This window comes from Mauremys mutica, chromosome 6, assembly GCF_020497125.1.
Source record: "Mauremys mutica isolate MM-2020 ecotype Southern chromosome 6, ASM2049712v1, whole genome shotgun sequence".
Taxonomy (NCBI): Eukaryota; Metazoa; Chordata; order Testudines; family Geoemydidae; genus Mauremys; species Mauremys mutica.
Genome location: NC_059077.1, coordinates 14,563,167 through 14,578,376, shown reverse-complemented (window position 1 = coordinate 14,578,376; position 15,210 = coordinate 14,563,167). Strand labels below are relative to the sequence as shown.

The 15,210-nt window shown below is 41.5% G+C and overlaps 1 protein-coding gene across 2 annotated transcripts in view; it reads left to right on the top strand.

The window, feature by feature from the left end:
• The window catches only part of DYM (dymeclin), a 334,338-nt gene that overhangs the window by 289,604 nt on the left and 29,524 nt on the right, over window positions 1-15,210 (top strand). For both annotated transcript variants that reach the window (XM_045021710.1, XM_045021709.1), the window contains one exon: window positions 3,800-3,913. In XM_045021710.1, the coding sequence (XP_044877645.1) occupies window positions 3,800-3,913 (114 nt within the window). The remainder of the gene's footprint in view (window positions 1-3,799; window positions 3,914-15,210) is intronic.

The window sequence follows — 15,210 nt, the reverse complement described above, 5'->3', positions numbered from 1 at the left end:
TCTGTCTAATGAATTATTTGTATCTGCTTTTCCAAGAGTATAAAACAAACTAAACCACCCCCCAGAACATCTTACCATAATATGTCTCCAAGTTTGTTTGGACTAATAAACTGTATAAAATCAAGTATCGGGAGTAGCCGTGTTTGTCTGCATAAGCTTTCGTGGATAAAAAACCTCACTTCTTCATCTTTTACCAAATAAATCTGTTAGTCTTTAAGGTGCTACTAGACGCCTTGTTGTTTTTGTATAAAATCAGTTACCTTGTGTTACAGCAGAGAAGTGGCTTGGAGGAAGAAAGGTGGTGTTCGTCTCTCCGTGGTTTTCTTCACCCATACAGGTTGAATATTGAACAATACCATACCACTGTTGTTGGTTTCTTAAGCATTCACCTCAACACATGATATACCTATTCATTTCCCTGAGAAGCTGCCATCAATTCAGACTTGAGCTATGTGGCTTGAAATACTTTGGATACTATGCCTTATATATAGTGCATCTCTTTTTTTGTAAACCCCCCGGTTCACCTGGGAGGTTTTAATATTTGGATAAAAAATGGTATTACTCAACTATGCCATCTAATCGATAATTATAAAGTCTTAATACCAAAACAATTGTATATTTTTATCTTAATATATCTATTTATTTAGATTTCAGTCTTAAACTCCACACCAAAGAATACCCATCCAAAGCTCTGTGTGCCTTGACATACATTGAAAGCCCAATATAGAAGATAAAAGTAAAATTTGACCAAAGCTCTTCCTCCCACTCACCTCTATATGAAATACAAGATTGCTTACCCATAGATTGGTATCTTTTCCTCAGTGTTTTACACAAAATGGTGCACACAGTACCAAGATTGCCCACAATTCCTTCAACAGAAATCGTTTTGAGTGGAGCGATTTTATATAACTTGACTAGATGCATGAGGTAACTTTTTTGTTCAGCGAAGCCACAAACTACAGATATTAAAACATTTTATTGTATTTAGGCCAGACATATCAAGATTAAATGTATCAATATCCACTCTATCAAGTGTTCACCTGCTCCCAGTATTTTTGGGTATTTCCCATTATTTAATTAAACTCCCATTTTAGCCAAGGAGCTGTTTAGCATTATTCGCTTGACAGAACATTTCAAACATAATCATTTTATGTCCTTTGCATAACACATTGTTTAAGGACGAGATATTTATGTGTGGTGTAGAAGATATGTCTGTTGGTTTGATGAGACTGCCTAAAAGTTAAAAGATTTTGTAACTTTATAATGACATTTTCAAACCACATTTTTAACTGTATTATTTAAACCATTGCTTAACTTCTCTTGTGAAAGGATCCCTACAGTGATTGTAATAAAATATTTTGTATTTAATTTGCTTTGTACTTTGCAATTTCCAGAGAAGGTTACTCTGCAAACCTGGCAAATCTACCTGTTCTAAAAGGAGGCAGAGTTTACAGGCTCAGGGTAAAGGAGTGCCTAATTTGAATCCCAAAGTAATCAAACCATCAGCTGTCTTTGTTCTACTAACAGCAGCCCAGTTGTGAGGCATAATTAGGTTAATGGTTCCTGGCTCCAGCTGTGTGTCTCGCTCAACAGAACAAAGGCAGCTCCACTGAGATTTTTTAATACAGTACACTTTTTTTTTAAAACTTGGAGATGATTAACAAAGGTTACTTCAGTGTGCTAGGGTTGTAAAGCTTCAGATGCATAATGTGGAATTACTGCTTTTCTAAGATGACACACACAGTTTCACCCATCTAGACTGCATCCCCACGTAACAGGAACATGTACACAGACGTATTTGCATATGGAATATGTACACTGATTTGGGTATTTGCATATGGAGATAGTCAATCAGACATCCAGCTACTCACTTATGCATGCAGACTTGTGGTATTTCTGTAGGCCCAGTGAGTACGTGCAGTTGTACTCTGGGAATTGGGTTCTGAATTATCCCACTTTTTTGTGGAACTGCAGGCAGTATCTTGTGTCCTTGGCCAGAATTTCTCCTCTCTGTGCTCTTGTACACTGTACTGTGCTTCATGGTTGCCACCATCTTCCAGATGAACTAATGTCATTTGCAAAGTGCTTTAGGTTCTTTGAGGATGAAAGGAGATAGAGAAATATAGGATGATGGAATTATTGTTCCATGTTATTCCAAATCAGGAACTCGGGCCATACCACCTGCTTCTACTGAAACCTGAGGGTGAATGATGGGGGTGAAGCCCTGACTGACAGGGGCAAGCTGGACCAGAGAAGGGAGAATAAAATATGGTGTGAACCCAGCCCGGCCTGGCCTGGCCTGGCCAGTGGGATGCATGAGGTGTTCAGAGCCTTGTGGGAGCAGCAACAGGAAGGAACAAACAGGGTAGACATGTGGGGAACCTGGGTGCATGCTTAGTTTTAATCACTGTGGTTTCGGTACCCCTGAAGTCCCAACCTAGTGTTGCCAACTCTCCCAGTTTTATCACCATATTTCATGATTTTTTTAAATCCCCAGTTCTTGGAGTCACGTGATTACATGCAGACCTCAGTTTCCATTTTTTAAAACAAAAGTACATTTCTGGCCATCATGGTGGAGAAAATCTTGAAAAGTTGGACCGTAAAGGCTTAAAATGTAGAGGTACGCACGTGAAATTTAAAAAAAAAATCCTGATTTGGGGGGACCTGACTCGTGATATTTGGACACTTGGGGTTGGCAGTACTGCCAGCCCCCTGTCTATGGTCTGTGATTTATGTGGGTTTTGGATCACTTCCTCCACACTCCACCTTTATTAACACTGAGTCCCAAACCCCGTGCTCCCTGGGCGCCTCGTTTCTCTGCTCACTCTGCCTCTGGTTTAGTTATGTTGATGGGTTTATTCTATTTTTCTTTAACCCCAATAATCACCCCCTCCTTGGGGCTCAGCCAGCTATAGCTGGAGAGGCAGGGAGCAGCCAGTGCAGTCGTTTTTACAGTGATTGTTCTCAGTGTATGGGTCTGGGAAGAGTGCTCATTTCCCAATTTTCCAAGAGCAGCAAAATCTCAAGCTAGCACCGAGATACTACTTTGAATGTGAGAGCTGGCATCTCTGAATACTTGGGTCCAACTGTGATGGAAGCATTAATCTATCCCATTTTCTAAAATGGACGCTTTGCTTCAACCACAAGTTATTGGTTCTGAGGCAGGAATCATTGGATAACATTTTATGCTCTGTGTTATACTAGAGGTTGGACTGCCAAAGCAAGATTGTTCCCAACAGTGCTTTTTCTAATGCTTTCTCCAGTCTAGTTTTGAAATCTTTTTTAGCAATGTGACATCCACTGTGAAGTGTTAGGTAATCGTGAATTTGTTTCAATAGAAACTGACTCATTATAAGCCTGTTTCAGTCAAATATTACCCAAAAGTTTTCTTGTATATGTAACAGTGGAAGAAATAAATCCGGTATTACACAGATTTCTGTTGTTTAGGAAACTTTCTACTTGTACACATTAGTAACGTAATATATCTGAACGGAATGTCAACATATGTTGATACTGGCACTAGAAATTGTAAATCTATTAACTGAATTGCATTGCTAAATAAACTGTATTAAATTAATCAGCCACCAACACTGACCGTTGAAGAATGTTGATAATTTTTATTAACTTATCATAAATCAGCACATTTCTTGATGGTGGCATAAGTAATTACGAGTGCTTTGAAAAGAACAGTTTAAGGATATTCTGATCAAGGAGGGGGAGAAAATGATCGTTTCATTCGTAAACTGGTAAAATTATCTCTTTCTTGCACTTGTTTATATGTTATCACTTTCTATTTCAGGTGATCAGCTTTTTCAGCTCACGGTTAGAGCAAGCTGGAGCCCAGCTGTCAGTGGAGAGAGTTCTGGAAATTATCAAACAAGGAGCTGTTGCATTGCCCAAAGACAGACTAAGAGTAAGTGCTGGCAAAGACCTAGTCAATTCAAATTTAGTGTTGCAATTAATTATGTCAAAATGTCATTTTTCTTTTGAGATCAGGTCATATGGTACTGCAGTATGGATTGTAGTATGTTTATGTTTGAATTTAAAATACGTCATTAGTTTGGACTGTAAGCTTATGTTTTGTGTGTGTGTAAAATCTGTTTTCGTGATTTGCTAGTGAATTTTGGTGCCTACGATTTGGAGAAATTAGAACACACCCGCGGTGTGGGGTTTTCTCGTAATGTCTCAGAGATTAAGTCTTTTCTCTCTGACCACACTGTAAAAATTCTCAACCAGGCCATCATCATTTCCCATTTTTACTACTGCGTCGTCATCCTCTCTGGCCTTCCAGACATCCACATTGCTCCCTTCGCCGCTCCAGGCCAATGGGGGCTGCGGGAAGCGGCGCGGGCCGAGGGACGTGCTGGCCGCCCTTCCTGCAGCCCCCATTGGCCTGGAGCGGCGAACTGCGGCCTGTTGGAGCCGTGATTGGCCAAACCTGCGGACGCGGCAGGTAAACAAACCGGCCCAGCCCGCCAGGGGCTTTCCCTGAACAAGCGGCGGCCCTAGTTTGAGAACCACTGCACTAGACAACACTTGCTCCCAAATACTGACTTTATTATTGTTGCCCGTTTGCTGACCAAAGGTCAGATCAGAGCAGTCAGTTTCTGGAGCAGATATCAGTGATGCAGAATCAAGGTTTTCCTTAATGTGTGTGTGTGTTTGTTTGTAAAATGTACACAAGCCTCATTTCCTCAAGTGGGTGGTAACAAACAGTAGCCCAAGCAACTGTCTCTTGCAGAAACCTCAGGGCAGGCCCCTCAGCCCTGTCCCTCAGAAGAAGCTGTTTTGTGCCTCTGTCTCTCTCAGTCCAGGGCACCTCGTAGTTCTTCTTGCTTTAGCCCCTGACTTTTTCATCTGGGAAACTCCTAGCCCAGGGCTCGAGTAGATGCCTGAAGGGCAGCCTGAGCGTCTGCCCTCTTTTTGTACAGCAGCTCTGCGCTATAAAGGAACTTCAGAGCTTCAACTACCAGACAAAGGAGAGTGCCTTAATCCTATAATACCATGAATGACTCCTCTCTGGGTATGGTCACTGCATGCCATGGTTAGCTCTATCTATAGGGAGTTTCATCTTGAGTGCTCAAACATCAGTAATCCCCGATGTTGAGTGAGGTTGATGAACAGTAAACAGGCCATGGGGTGGAAGGGTGAGGCCTGAAGCCGTGCTTTCACTCACTGATTCAAGGCAGACATGCATCCTGGTAGCTCAGTTCAGGGTTTGTTTTGTTTTGTTTTATTTATTTATTTATTTATTTATTAATTAAAACAATAAGGAAAATATCTAAAATAGTGAATGTTCTTGACAGTTATTGTGGGTTTAGTGGAAGAAATAACTTCAGATGAATTAGATTTACTGGTACTTAAATTTTGAGCATATTGTTGGAGCCATGGTTAAAATACGAAAAAAGTAAACCAAAAAAAGCACTTGCAGCCATGATCCTGATCTGCACAATGGTGCTTATGAGTTTCACTGCACTCCATGCCACTCCTCGTCACTTTCACACTGGGAAGTGGCGTGTGACTGACAGGAACACATACCTGTAACTCAAATGCAAATCTCAGATTGCTAATTCAATTGACCTTTTTAGGTAAAGATGTGAAAAATCATCCCTTGAATCTTTTTGGCAAATACATGCCAAGAACTGGAAGCTCTGTGTCTTAGTATCCTTACAAGAAGCAACCTCACTGCTGTTCAAGATAAACGTAGTGTAATTAACATTATTTTAAATCATGTGTTTTTAGCCATATACTGTGTAAGTCAGGGAAAGTCCATGCCGAGTAATTAGCCTTTTAGAAGATTCCTGCATAAACAGAGAGATAAAGGGCAGGTGCTGAAATCGAGAGCTGGTTATTTCTCTTTCAGCCTGAGAGAGAAGATAAATGAAGCTAATAAGCTGGGACTGAGGTGGAAACCACAGCTCATAGATAGAGCTGTCTCCTTTGCAGACAAGCAGCCCACAATCCAGGCTCCCTTTTTTATTGCAGAAGCTTATTAAGAGCAATTTAAAGATCATGGTGATAGGTGAAAATTGGCATTAGTGTCTCTCTCTCTCTCTTTTAAATTCACAAGTTGTCTTTTCTTCCTTTCAGTGAATTATCTGTAGTTTGAGGATTAGGAGCGTGAGAGAAGTGAGACTGTGTCTGGAGTCTGGGATTTATCTCAGGATTTTCAATGGGAGTTAGCCAACAGATAACTGCTATTTTACAATAAGTGGGAAAACTTGTTCTGAATGCCAGATATTAACTGGAAGCTGACATTTGGGTTCATGGAGTGAACACACTTGAGAGACCACATTTCTTGCTTTTGAAAGAAATTTCCCACTGGCTAAGCCATTTAAAGTAAAAACATTTTATTTTTACAAACACTTGCTTAAGTTGGATTTCCGCTCTGCCCGATTTTTTTCCACTGTGTTGATTTGTATTTGCTTCTTTTTTCTGTTTCTTTATAATCTCTCACTGTGCTCGACAGAAGCAGTTATGCTCTTATATACCGCCTCTTTGATATGAGTCAAGCATTTAACAGTCATTAAAACTTGTTCTAGTTTTACGAGCAATAAAATTCACTCAACAAAATGTAAAAGGAAAAAAACCTTTTTCCATCCAGTCTCTGGGTCTTGACTGAACAAAAAACCAGGATTTGAGTGTTCAGGGCACGTCTCAGGGTATGACAACAAAGTATTTTGGAGCGAGCCTCCCAGCCCAGGTCGCTTCCGAGTCTGAGCTCCATCCCATGCCTCAATTTCAAGGCATTGTCTCTACAGCTATTTTTAGGGAACTAGCATGAGCCCTGCTAGGCCAAGTCTATCAACCTGGGCTGGGAGGCTCACTCCAAAATCCCTGTGTAAACATACCCTCTGAGGCTTGCTCCTCTCTTAGCTGAGCAGTTCCAGGTCCTTCCATTCCTGTTTGTTACATAGGAAGCAAGCCCTTAGTCACCAGACAGCAGGGGGTAGGGAGGGAATGGAAAGTTGGAGACAGGATTGTTCCTGAGTAGTGCCTAATAGCTGTGCAGCCTTGGCATACCATCCAGCTGGTTGCAGGAGTACTGTCAACCCCAAAAATTAATCCCTCCGAAGACAGACAATGAAATCGATATAATTAAAATAAACCATGGCTTTGGGACAAGGTGGTAATGGAGGACTCCGTCTTCTGGCCTTTAAATTGTAAGGCTTGTCTGCACTGCAATGTTATCTCAAGTTATAGCTCAAGAGTTGCCCCTAACTTGACGCTTGTCCGTGCACAAAACCCCTTAATTTGAGTGCAGTGGTACTTTTCACTGAGTTGGCTGGCCCAAGAGAGGGGGTATAGACTTAAGCTAGAGTGAGCACAACTTGTCTGCTAATAACATAACCACTGCAGCATTGATACAGGCTAGCATGACTCAACTGCCTCTAGTTCTCCAATGTTTTCCCACAAGTCCCCCCATGTGCTCAGAAAGGACAGACAACTTCTCCCACAATACAGTGTGAAAGAATTCATAGAGCAGCTTAGCTTACTGCAGTCCTAAAAATCATGGCATGTGCCCTGAGAAATTTTAGCAGCACGCACAAGTGAGTGTAGCGCTAGTGTGGCTGCAGCAACTCAAGTGTGTTTTCACAGTGTGGCTACTCTCACTTTGAGCGAAGCTCACTTGAGAAGCGTAACTGGAATGTAAATAACTCAAGTTAGCTCTACAGTGAAGACATACCCTTTGAGGAAAGTGTCTTTGACCTCCCAGAAGCTGGCAGGAGGAAGCTCCTGAATTTACAATGCAGAGGGCAGGCAATTTGCTGGTTCTGCTGCTGACTTCTCAGAAGCCTGGAAGGGTTCTGTTCTCTCCTCCGGGGTGATCAGAAGGGCGTTGGCATCTTTTGTTCACTTCCTTGCCCCTTTATGAGGCTCATAGGTACTGCCTGAGCTCATGCAGAGTGAGGGGAATGCCATTCAGCAAATAAATACTGGGTGCATAAATCTTGTGCAGTATGAAATCAACCCCCACATCGGTGTCACTTGCAAATAATTGACATATAATGGCAACTGCAGTTTGATACTAGAGTCATCCTCGGTCTGCCATGGCACTGGGATTCTCAGATACTGGCCTTGGCCTGTAGAACATTTTTTCATCTAACGCTAGCTAGACAGCTCGGCCCTCAGTTTGGATGCAGACACTGCCACAGTTATGCTTGCCTTTTCTGTCTTCCCACTGTATTACTGCAACATGCTCTTCAGTGTTTATTGTACATCTGGTGCAAAATGCAAAGACCCACATCTTGAGTACGTTGGGTCACCAGTGCTCCATGCTCTGGATTGACCACCTATTTGCATTTGGGTCCAAGATCCAAGGATCTCTCAAAGCTAGGTGACTGGGCAACAAAATGGCAGATGAAATTCAATGTTGATAAATGCAAAGTAACGCACATTGGAAAACACAATCCCAACTATATACATATAAAATGATGGGGTCTAAATTAGCTGTTACCACTCAAAAGAGAGATCTTGGAGTCATTGTGGATAGTCTCTGAAAACATCCACTCAGTGTGCAGCGGCAGTCAAAAAAGCAAACAGAATGTTGAGAATCATTAAGAAAGGGATAGATAATAAGACAGAAAATATCATATTGCCTCTATATAAATCCATGGCACGCCCACATCTTGAATACTGTGTGCAGATGTGGTCACCTCATCTCTAAAAAGATATATTGGAATTGGAAAGGGTTCGGAAAAGGGCAACAAAAATTATTAGGGGTACGAAATGGCTTTCGTATGAGGAGAAATTAATATGGCTGGGACTTTTCAGCTTGGAAAAGAGACGATTAAGGTGGGTATATGATAGAGGTGTGTGAAATCATGACTTGTGTACAGAGAGTAAATAAGTGTTATTTACTACTCCTCCTAACACAAGAACTAGGGGTCACCACATGAAATTAATAGGCAGCAGGTTTAAAACAAACCAAAGGAAGTATTTCTTCATACAACGTACAGTCAACCTGTGGAATTCTTTGCCAGAGGATATTGTGAAGGCCAAGACTATAACAGGGTTCAAAAAGCACTAGATAAATTCATGGAGGATGGGTCCATCAATGACTATTAGCCAGGATGGGCAGGGATGGTGTCCCTAGCCTCTGTTTGCCCGAAGCTCGGAACAGGTAATAGCGGATAGGTCACTTGATGATTACCTGATTTGTTCATTCCGTCTGGGGCACCTGGCATTGGCCACTGTCGGAAGACAGGATACTGGACCTTTGGTCTGACCCAGTATGGCCGTCCTTATGTAATTCAGGGTGTTGGTTACAGTCTGTAAAGCCTTACATGGGTGGTTTAGGGTGCAACTACATGGGAGATCATCCCTCACTCTGTGAACTATGACACCAGTTAAGATCAGCTGGATTGCTCTTGCTGATGATTAATGGAGTTTCATTGTAGGAGTCCTTGCAACAGGGCATTCTCCAGTGAGTCCCCCAGTGCTTGGAGGTCATGCTGCTGTGCTGTGCCAGAACAAGACTTCGGCGAGCTGCAGGGCACAGTGCGAGGCACATTTGTTTACACAGGCCTTTAATTAAGCCATTGCAGACATACGGTTTACTAACTTAAATGGGTTGTCTCTGCCTGTGACTGTTTTATGTTTGTTTTAATTGTTGTAATAGTGCCCAGCTGCCATGGACATTGGGCACTGCGTAGGAATATGTAAATTAATGCCACATGGCATTGCAAAGGAGAAAATGGCAGATTAATGCTGGAGACTATGGACTCTGGGGCATAGTGCTGGGTGAGGGAGACAGAAAACTTCCTAAAATAAATTCATCAGATTTTTCTCTATATTTATGTTTTTCTGCTCTGAAAGGTCAAGGATCTGACAATACTGGAAACTGACTGTGTCTAATACATCCTTAGATCTGACATTATGCAGGCAGCTGTAATGCAAACTTCCCTTTACTAACCCACAGCTGCTGTTAACCCTTAACCTAAGGAATATCAAACTGGAATGAGGAATGTAGGATGTATTTTTGGCAAACTGCTTTTGTGGCTCTCCAGAACTGATGCTAAAAACAATATGTAGTGGTTCTATTGGGGCCGCATGGACCATGAATAAAAATGAAAGCACGGTTCTAGTGTACATCTACAGACCAAAGCAATGCAACTCAGACGTTGGACTGAATGTCATTGTTTCATAGTGAAAGAGACTAAGGCCTACAATGGCACCTACAACTTAGGTTCTCACACCCGTGTGACATAGCTGAGTCAACCTAACCCCCATTGTAGTAGACACAGCCAGTCGGCTGAAGAATTCTTCTGTCATAGCTCACCATCTCTCGAGGAGGTGGATTTACTGCAGTGACAGAAAAATCCCTTCTGTAGCTGTAGTAAGTGCCTATGCTACAGCAGAGAAGCTGCAGCTGTGCCACTGTGATGCTTGTAGTGTAGACATACCCCTAGAGATGTCACTTTCTCACTTCTGAGCTGTTTGAGAAGCAGTGAAGAATAATTCATGTTCCTTTTGAAAGCATTCATACCCAGAGGTCATATTCTCACAGGCTTTTGGCAGAGAAAAATGTGCTGCCTGTCCCTCAACAAATATGCTTTGGGACAGTCAGGTGTTCCAGGAACAATTATGTGAAGTGTTGTGACAGGACTTGTGACAGTAGATGGCCCCATTGAGGATGGTGCCCAAGGGCTTGTCTACGCACAAACTTGCACTGATTTAATTAAATAGCCTTAGTTAAAGTGGTGAAAACCCTTATTTAATAGTGGCTTATTTCCATTTAGTTTAAACCTGTTCCTAATTGTCTTAAACTAAGGTTATGTTTACACTAGCACTTTTGTCGGTCAGGGGTATGAAAAAAACCACATCCCTGACCAATGTAAATTTCACTGACAAAAGCACTGGCACAAACAGCACTATGTCGTCGGGAGACACTCTCCACTGCCATAGCTACCAACACTGGTTGTGGCCAGTGGAAGAGCTCTCTCCTGTCGGCATAAAGCGGCTGCACAGGAGCTGTGCTGCTGTAAGGTCTGTAGTGTAGACATAGCCTAAATTGAAATGAGTCCGCACTGGGATTTACACCAGTTTAACTAAACTGGTTTATAATCGTAGGGCTTGGTTTAGTTAGTTTAAGGGGAGTTATTAGTTTAGTTTAGTATCAGAGGGGTAGCTGTATTAGTCTGAATCTGTAAAAAGCAACAAAGAGTCCTATGGCACCTTATAGACTAACAGACGTATTGGAGCATAAGCTTTCGTGGGTGAATACCCACTTTGTCAGATGGGTATTCACCCTGTTAGTCTATAAGGTGCCACAGGACTCTTTGTCACTAGTTTAGTTAAGTTCATTAGTTTAAGGGGAATTAGTTTAGTTTAATTACTTAGTTTAAGGGGAGTTATTCTGGAATAGCTATTCCTGATTAACTCCATGTGTGGACACACTTATTTTGGAATGAGAGTGCCTCAGGCCAGGTCTACGCTACAGGTTCTACAACAACACAGCTATGGCACCGTAACACAGGTATAAATAGCAGCATAAATGGTGAAGCACTGCTTAGGTGAATGGAGTAAAGGCACACCAGATCCTGCAAGACTCTCTACATGCCCAGTCAGTGCCGCCCCCTTCTATCCTGCTGCCTCCCCAATGCTGGAACCTTTCTCTGCTTCAGGGAAAGGCTCTGGCAGTAGGGAAAGACTCTGGCAGGGGGGAGACAGCGGGGAATGGCTATGTCAGCTCCTCGCTTCTGGAGCCTTTCCCTGCCATAGAGAGCTGCTGGAGCCTTTCTCCGCTGCCTCCTGCCTGCCTATCAGAGCCTTTCCCCACTGCTAGAGTCTTTCCCTGTGATGCTGCTCTTTATACCCTTGCTAGGGAGGCGGGCAGTGTGTGTGCTCTACTCGGTAGAGCTGTAAGTATAGACATAGCCTACGGCACTACATCAACTTTGCTATCACAAGTGCACGAAAATAACTCTTCAGCAGCAGTTTTCAGTTCGCAATGATTTGAAAAATGGGTTGACCTCAGTTGTGACGATGCTCTCAAAAACCCATCGCTGAAACTTCCTTTGTCTAAAAGGTATTTCAGCAGGCTCTGAAGAGATGAAAATATGGCCTGTTTCTATGTACATACAATATATATAATGCAAATGCTGCAGATGAGGGGGAATTGAGGTAGTGATCAACTACTAACAAAACTGTTTTCCAAGCCATGTTTCCAGTATAAGTTGTAAGAATGTACATAAGTTGGAAGCTTTAAGGAAAGTGAAATAAATGTATACTGTGACTATTTGGAATGTAGTTCAGTTTGATACATTCAATAAGTGAGAAGCTTCATATTACTGAACCTCTAGACTTTTAAAATGTTTGCTTAATATGGTGAGTCATTTGTAAAGCATATTGATATAAAAAGATTGTTTTTGTGTTAGAATTTTTAAATCTAAAAAGCAACGAAAATGCCCAGTACAATTACTGCTCCTCTAAACCTATATATGGAATTGTAAATGTTGCACATTCCAAGACTTGGCTTACTTTGGTGGTGTAAGAAAAGTACTTTTGCACATAAGGTCCTAGTTACAGTCAAGTTATCTGTCAAAAGATTGCCAGGTCTAGCAGCAGTAGTGTATAGCATGGCATCCACAACCTCTGTGTGGCACTCCCAAAGAGAGTTAGTTAATGTTGTAACTGATACCATATTTATACATTGCTTTCAAGATTGTTTGAAAAGGGGATGTGCAGTCCACCTCTCCCCAGGTGTCTTCTGGATATGAAAATTCTAGAATATACATTTTTATTAAATTATTTTTATAGGCTTATGTGCAAAAATAACCCTCAAGTGGCTTTAGGAAACGCATTTCAAAAATGTGGCTGTTCTTGAGAACCCAAACAACTTAGGTTTGCTTTTATATTTCAGCTGTCAGTCATTTCTGGAATTAAAACAGGATTTTCGCTTAAATTTGTTTCAAGGGCCTGCTGTGGATTCTTCCAGTAGTGGTGGTGGGGAAACCTAGTAAATGGGAGGTGGGTTGCCGAGGGGAGAATTAAAAAGCAACTTATTGGCATTGCTAACCAGGGCTAGTAAGAAACAGCAATTTTAGTTTACTTGTACTCCTGGCACAAAGTCAAAACTGTAGTAATGCTTTTCTGACACCTCCCTATCAAAGAGTAATATAAACATCACTACAGCATCAGCATAGGAAAATATGCATTAGCAAGCTCTTGAGTCTCTGCTCTTTAAACTCTTTCCCATGTAATATTAGATTCTCACTGTAAACGAGCCAGAATGTTTTCCAGCAGAAAATAATAATCATGCCTTCAACTTGGAAAGAGCACTCCATAAAACTTTTTCTTTGTAGATCAAGAGTAAACAGAGAACTTCAGCTCTGTTTCCCTCCTAAACGTGCATTCCTATTCCTTAGCATTTTAAAGATTCATGGTTGAACTACTGGCCCTGTTTAAGTCAGTGGGGCCATGATTTTGCCCTGTAGTTTTAAATGTTATGAACCATTAATATTATTTTAATAATAGGAAACAAGGACTTTTCCAACTCCTAGTAAAGTTAACAGGAGTCTTCAGTGGGAGTAGGCCCCCAAATGGTATGGTGAATTGACTGCAGGGCTGGGATTCAGGTCTCCTGGGTTCTTTACTTGGCTTTTCCATTGGCTCATTGTGAAACTGTGAGTTTCAATCCCTTGGTTTCCCAGTTTGTAAAACAAGTTTAATTCTTGCCTACTTCACAAATCGAGGCCTGTTCTTTGTAAAGTGTTTTAAGATACTTAGATAAGTGATGCTATTTAAGCATATGTTGTTGATTTTTATTATGACCACTATTTCATAATAGTGGCACTGGTGCAATATTTTACCATAATATTTCACAATGAACATATTATACATGTTGCTTTTCTAATCACTTGTCACCTGTGGAGCAAACTTAGTAATAGTCATTTGCATTGCTGTTGCCTAGATGTAGGTGACCTGAGTCTTACTCCCCATATCAGCAGGGACTGAGGATGCTGCATAGCGATAGTGTTTGTTCTTTAGTAGAGGCATCACCCATCACCCTGATCAACAAGCCGATTAGAGAGCACTTGTTGGATTCGTGTCCCTTCTGCTTTGGCCTTATTTCCTCTCAGATAACTATTGAATCCGTAAATATTTCATTGTTATCCAGTCACATCATTACTCTTATACACTTGGTATTCCCTCAGTTACCATTATCCACTTTTAAATCCACACCTCTGTCCACCTTGCCATGCGTCTGGGGTCACAGGACTGGTATATCTCATATAGCACACCAACATGTTTTTCTTATGTGTATGTAAGTGGAGCAGCAAGGTGGAATTTAGGAGACCCCAGTGCTTCAAAAATGTTGCCTATTTCACTTTTCAACTCTGCAAGCAGGAGCTGAATAGCAGGGTTATGGAAGCAAAGTAATGTTGAGTGGGTGGGAAAAGATGGAATTAGTGGCATGGCTAATGAGGAGATCTCAGCGTGAGGGAGCTGTGGGTGAGTCTTGAGTACCATATTATCATGTTTCTCTCCCAATCTAACTGTTGGGTGCCCGAGTGTTGAAGTTGCTGGTAAATCATGTACTCCATAGAACCTGCCTAAGGAATCATCTCATTTGCATCGCATTATGCTTACAATGAGAGAGTGCTGAAATGTCTTCATTTTGCTTTGGCTAGTAATCTCAGAAGCTATTTATAAATTTCTGTCCTTCATTAGAGGTTTTCAGTTAAGTCACCCAGTTTACAATACACCATAACCTGTAGTATTGCCTTTCATTCTCATACCACAGCCAATGAGCTATGTTTTTTGCTGAAAAGAGAAGAAAATACACTTCCTATTTTCAATACCTTAATTCTTGAATTGTGTGTGGACGGGGGGAGTGGGAGGAGAGAGATCACATATATGTAACGTATATAGCACTAACTGCTTTAACCAAAGGGTATTAGTAATACTTAGCATTTAGATACTCCTTTCTATCTTCAGAATGCATTGCAAGCATAACTAAACCTCCCAGTGTCCAGGTAAGGTAAATAGTATCTTCCCCATTTTACAGATGGGGAATCTGAAGTACAGAGAATTTAAGTTACTTGACTAAGGCCACAGAAGGGAGTCAGTGTCAGCTGGGATTATGACTCCTGGAGTTCCTAGCTCTGTATTCTAAGCTTCCACCACGTTGCTCTCTCCAAGGTGCATTCTGGTATTCATGCACCTTGCTTACAACCAGAGTTTGAATGGTAAATACTTAACATG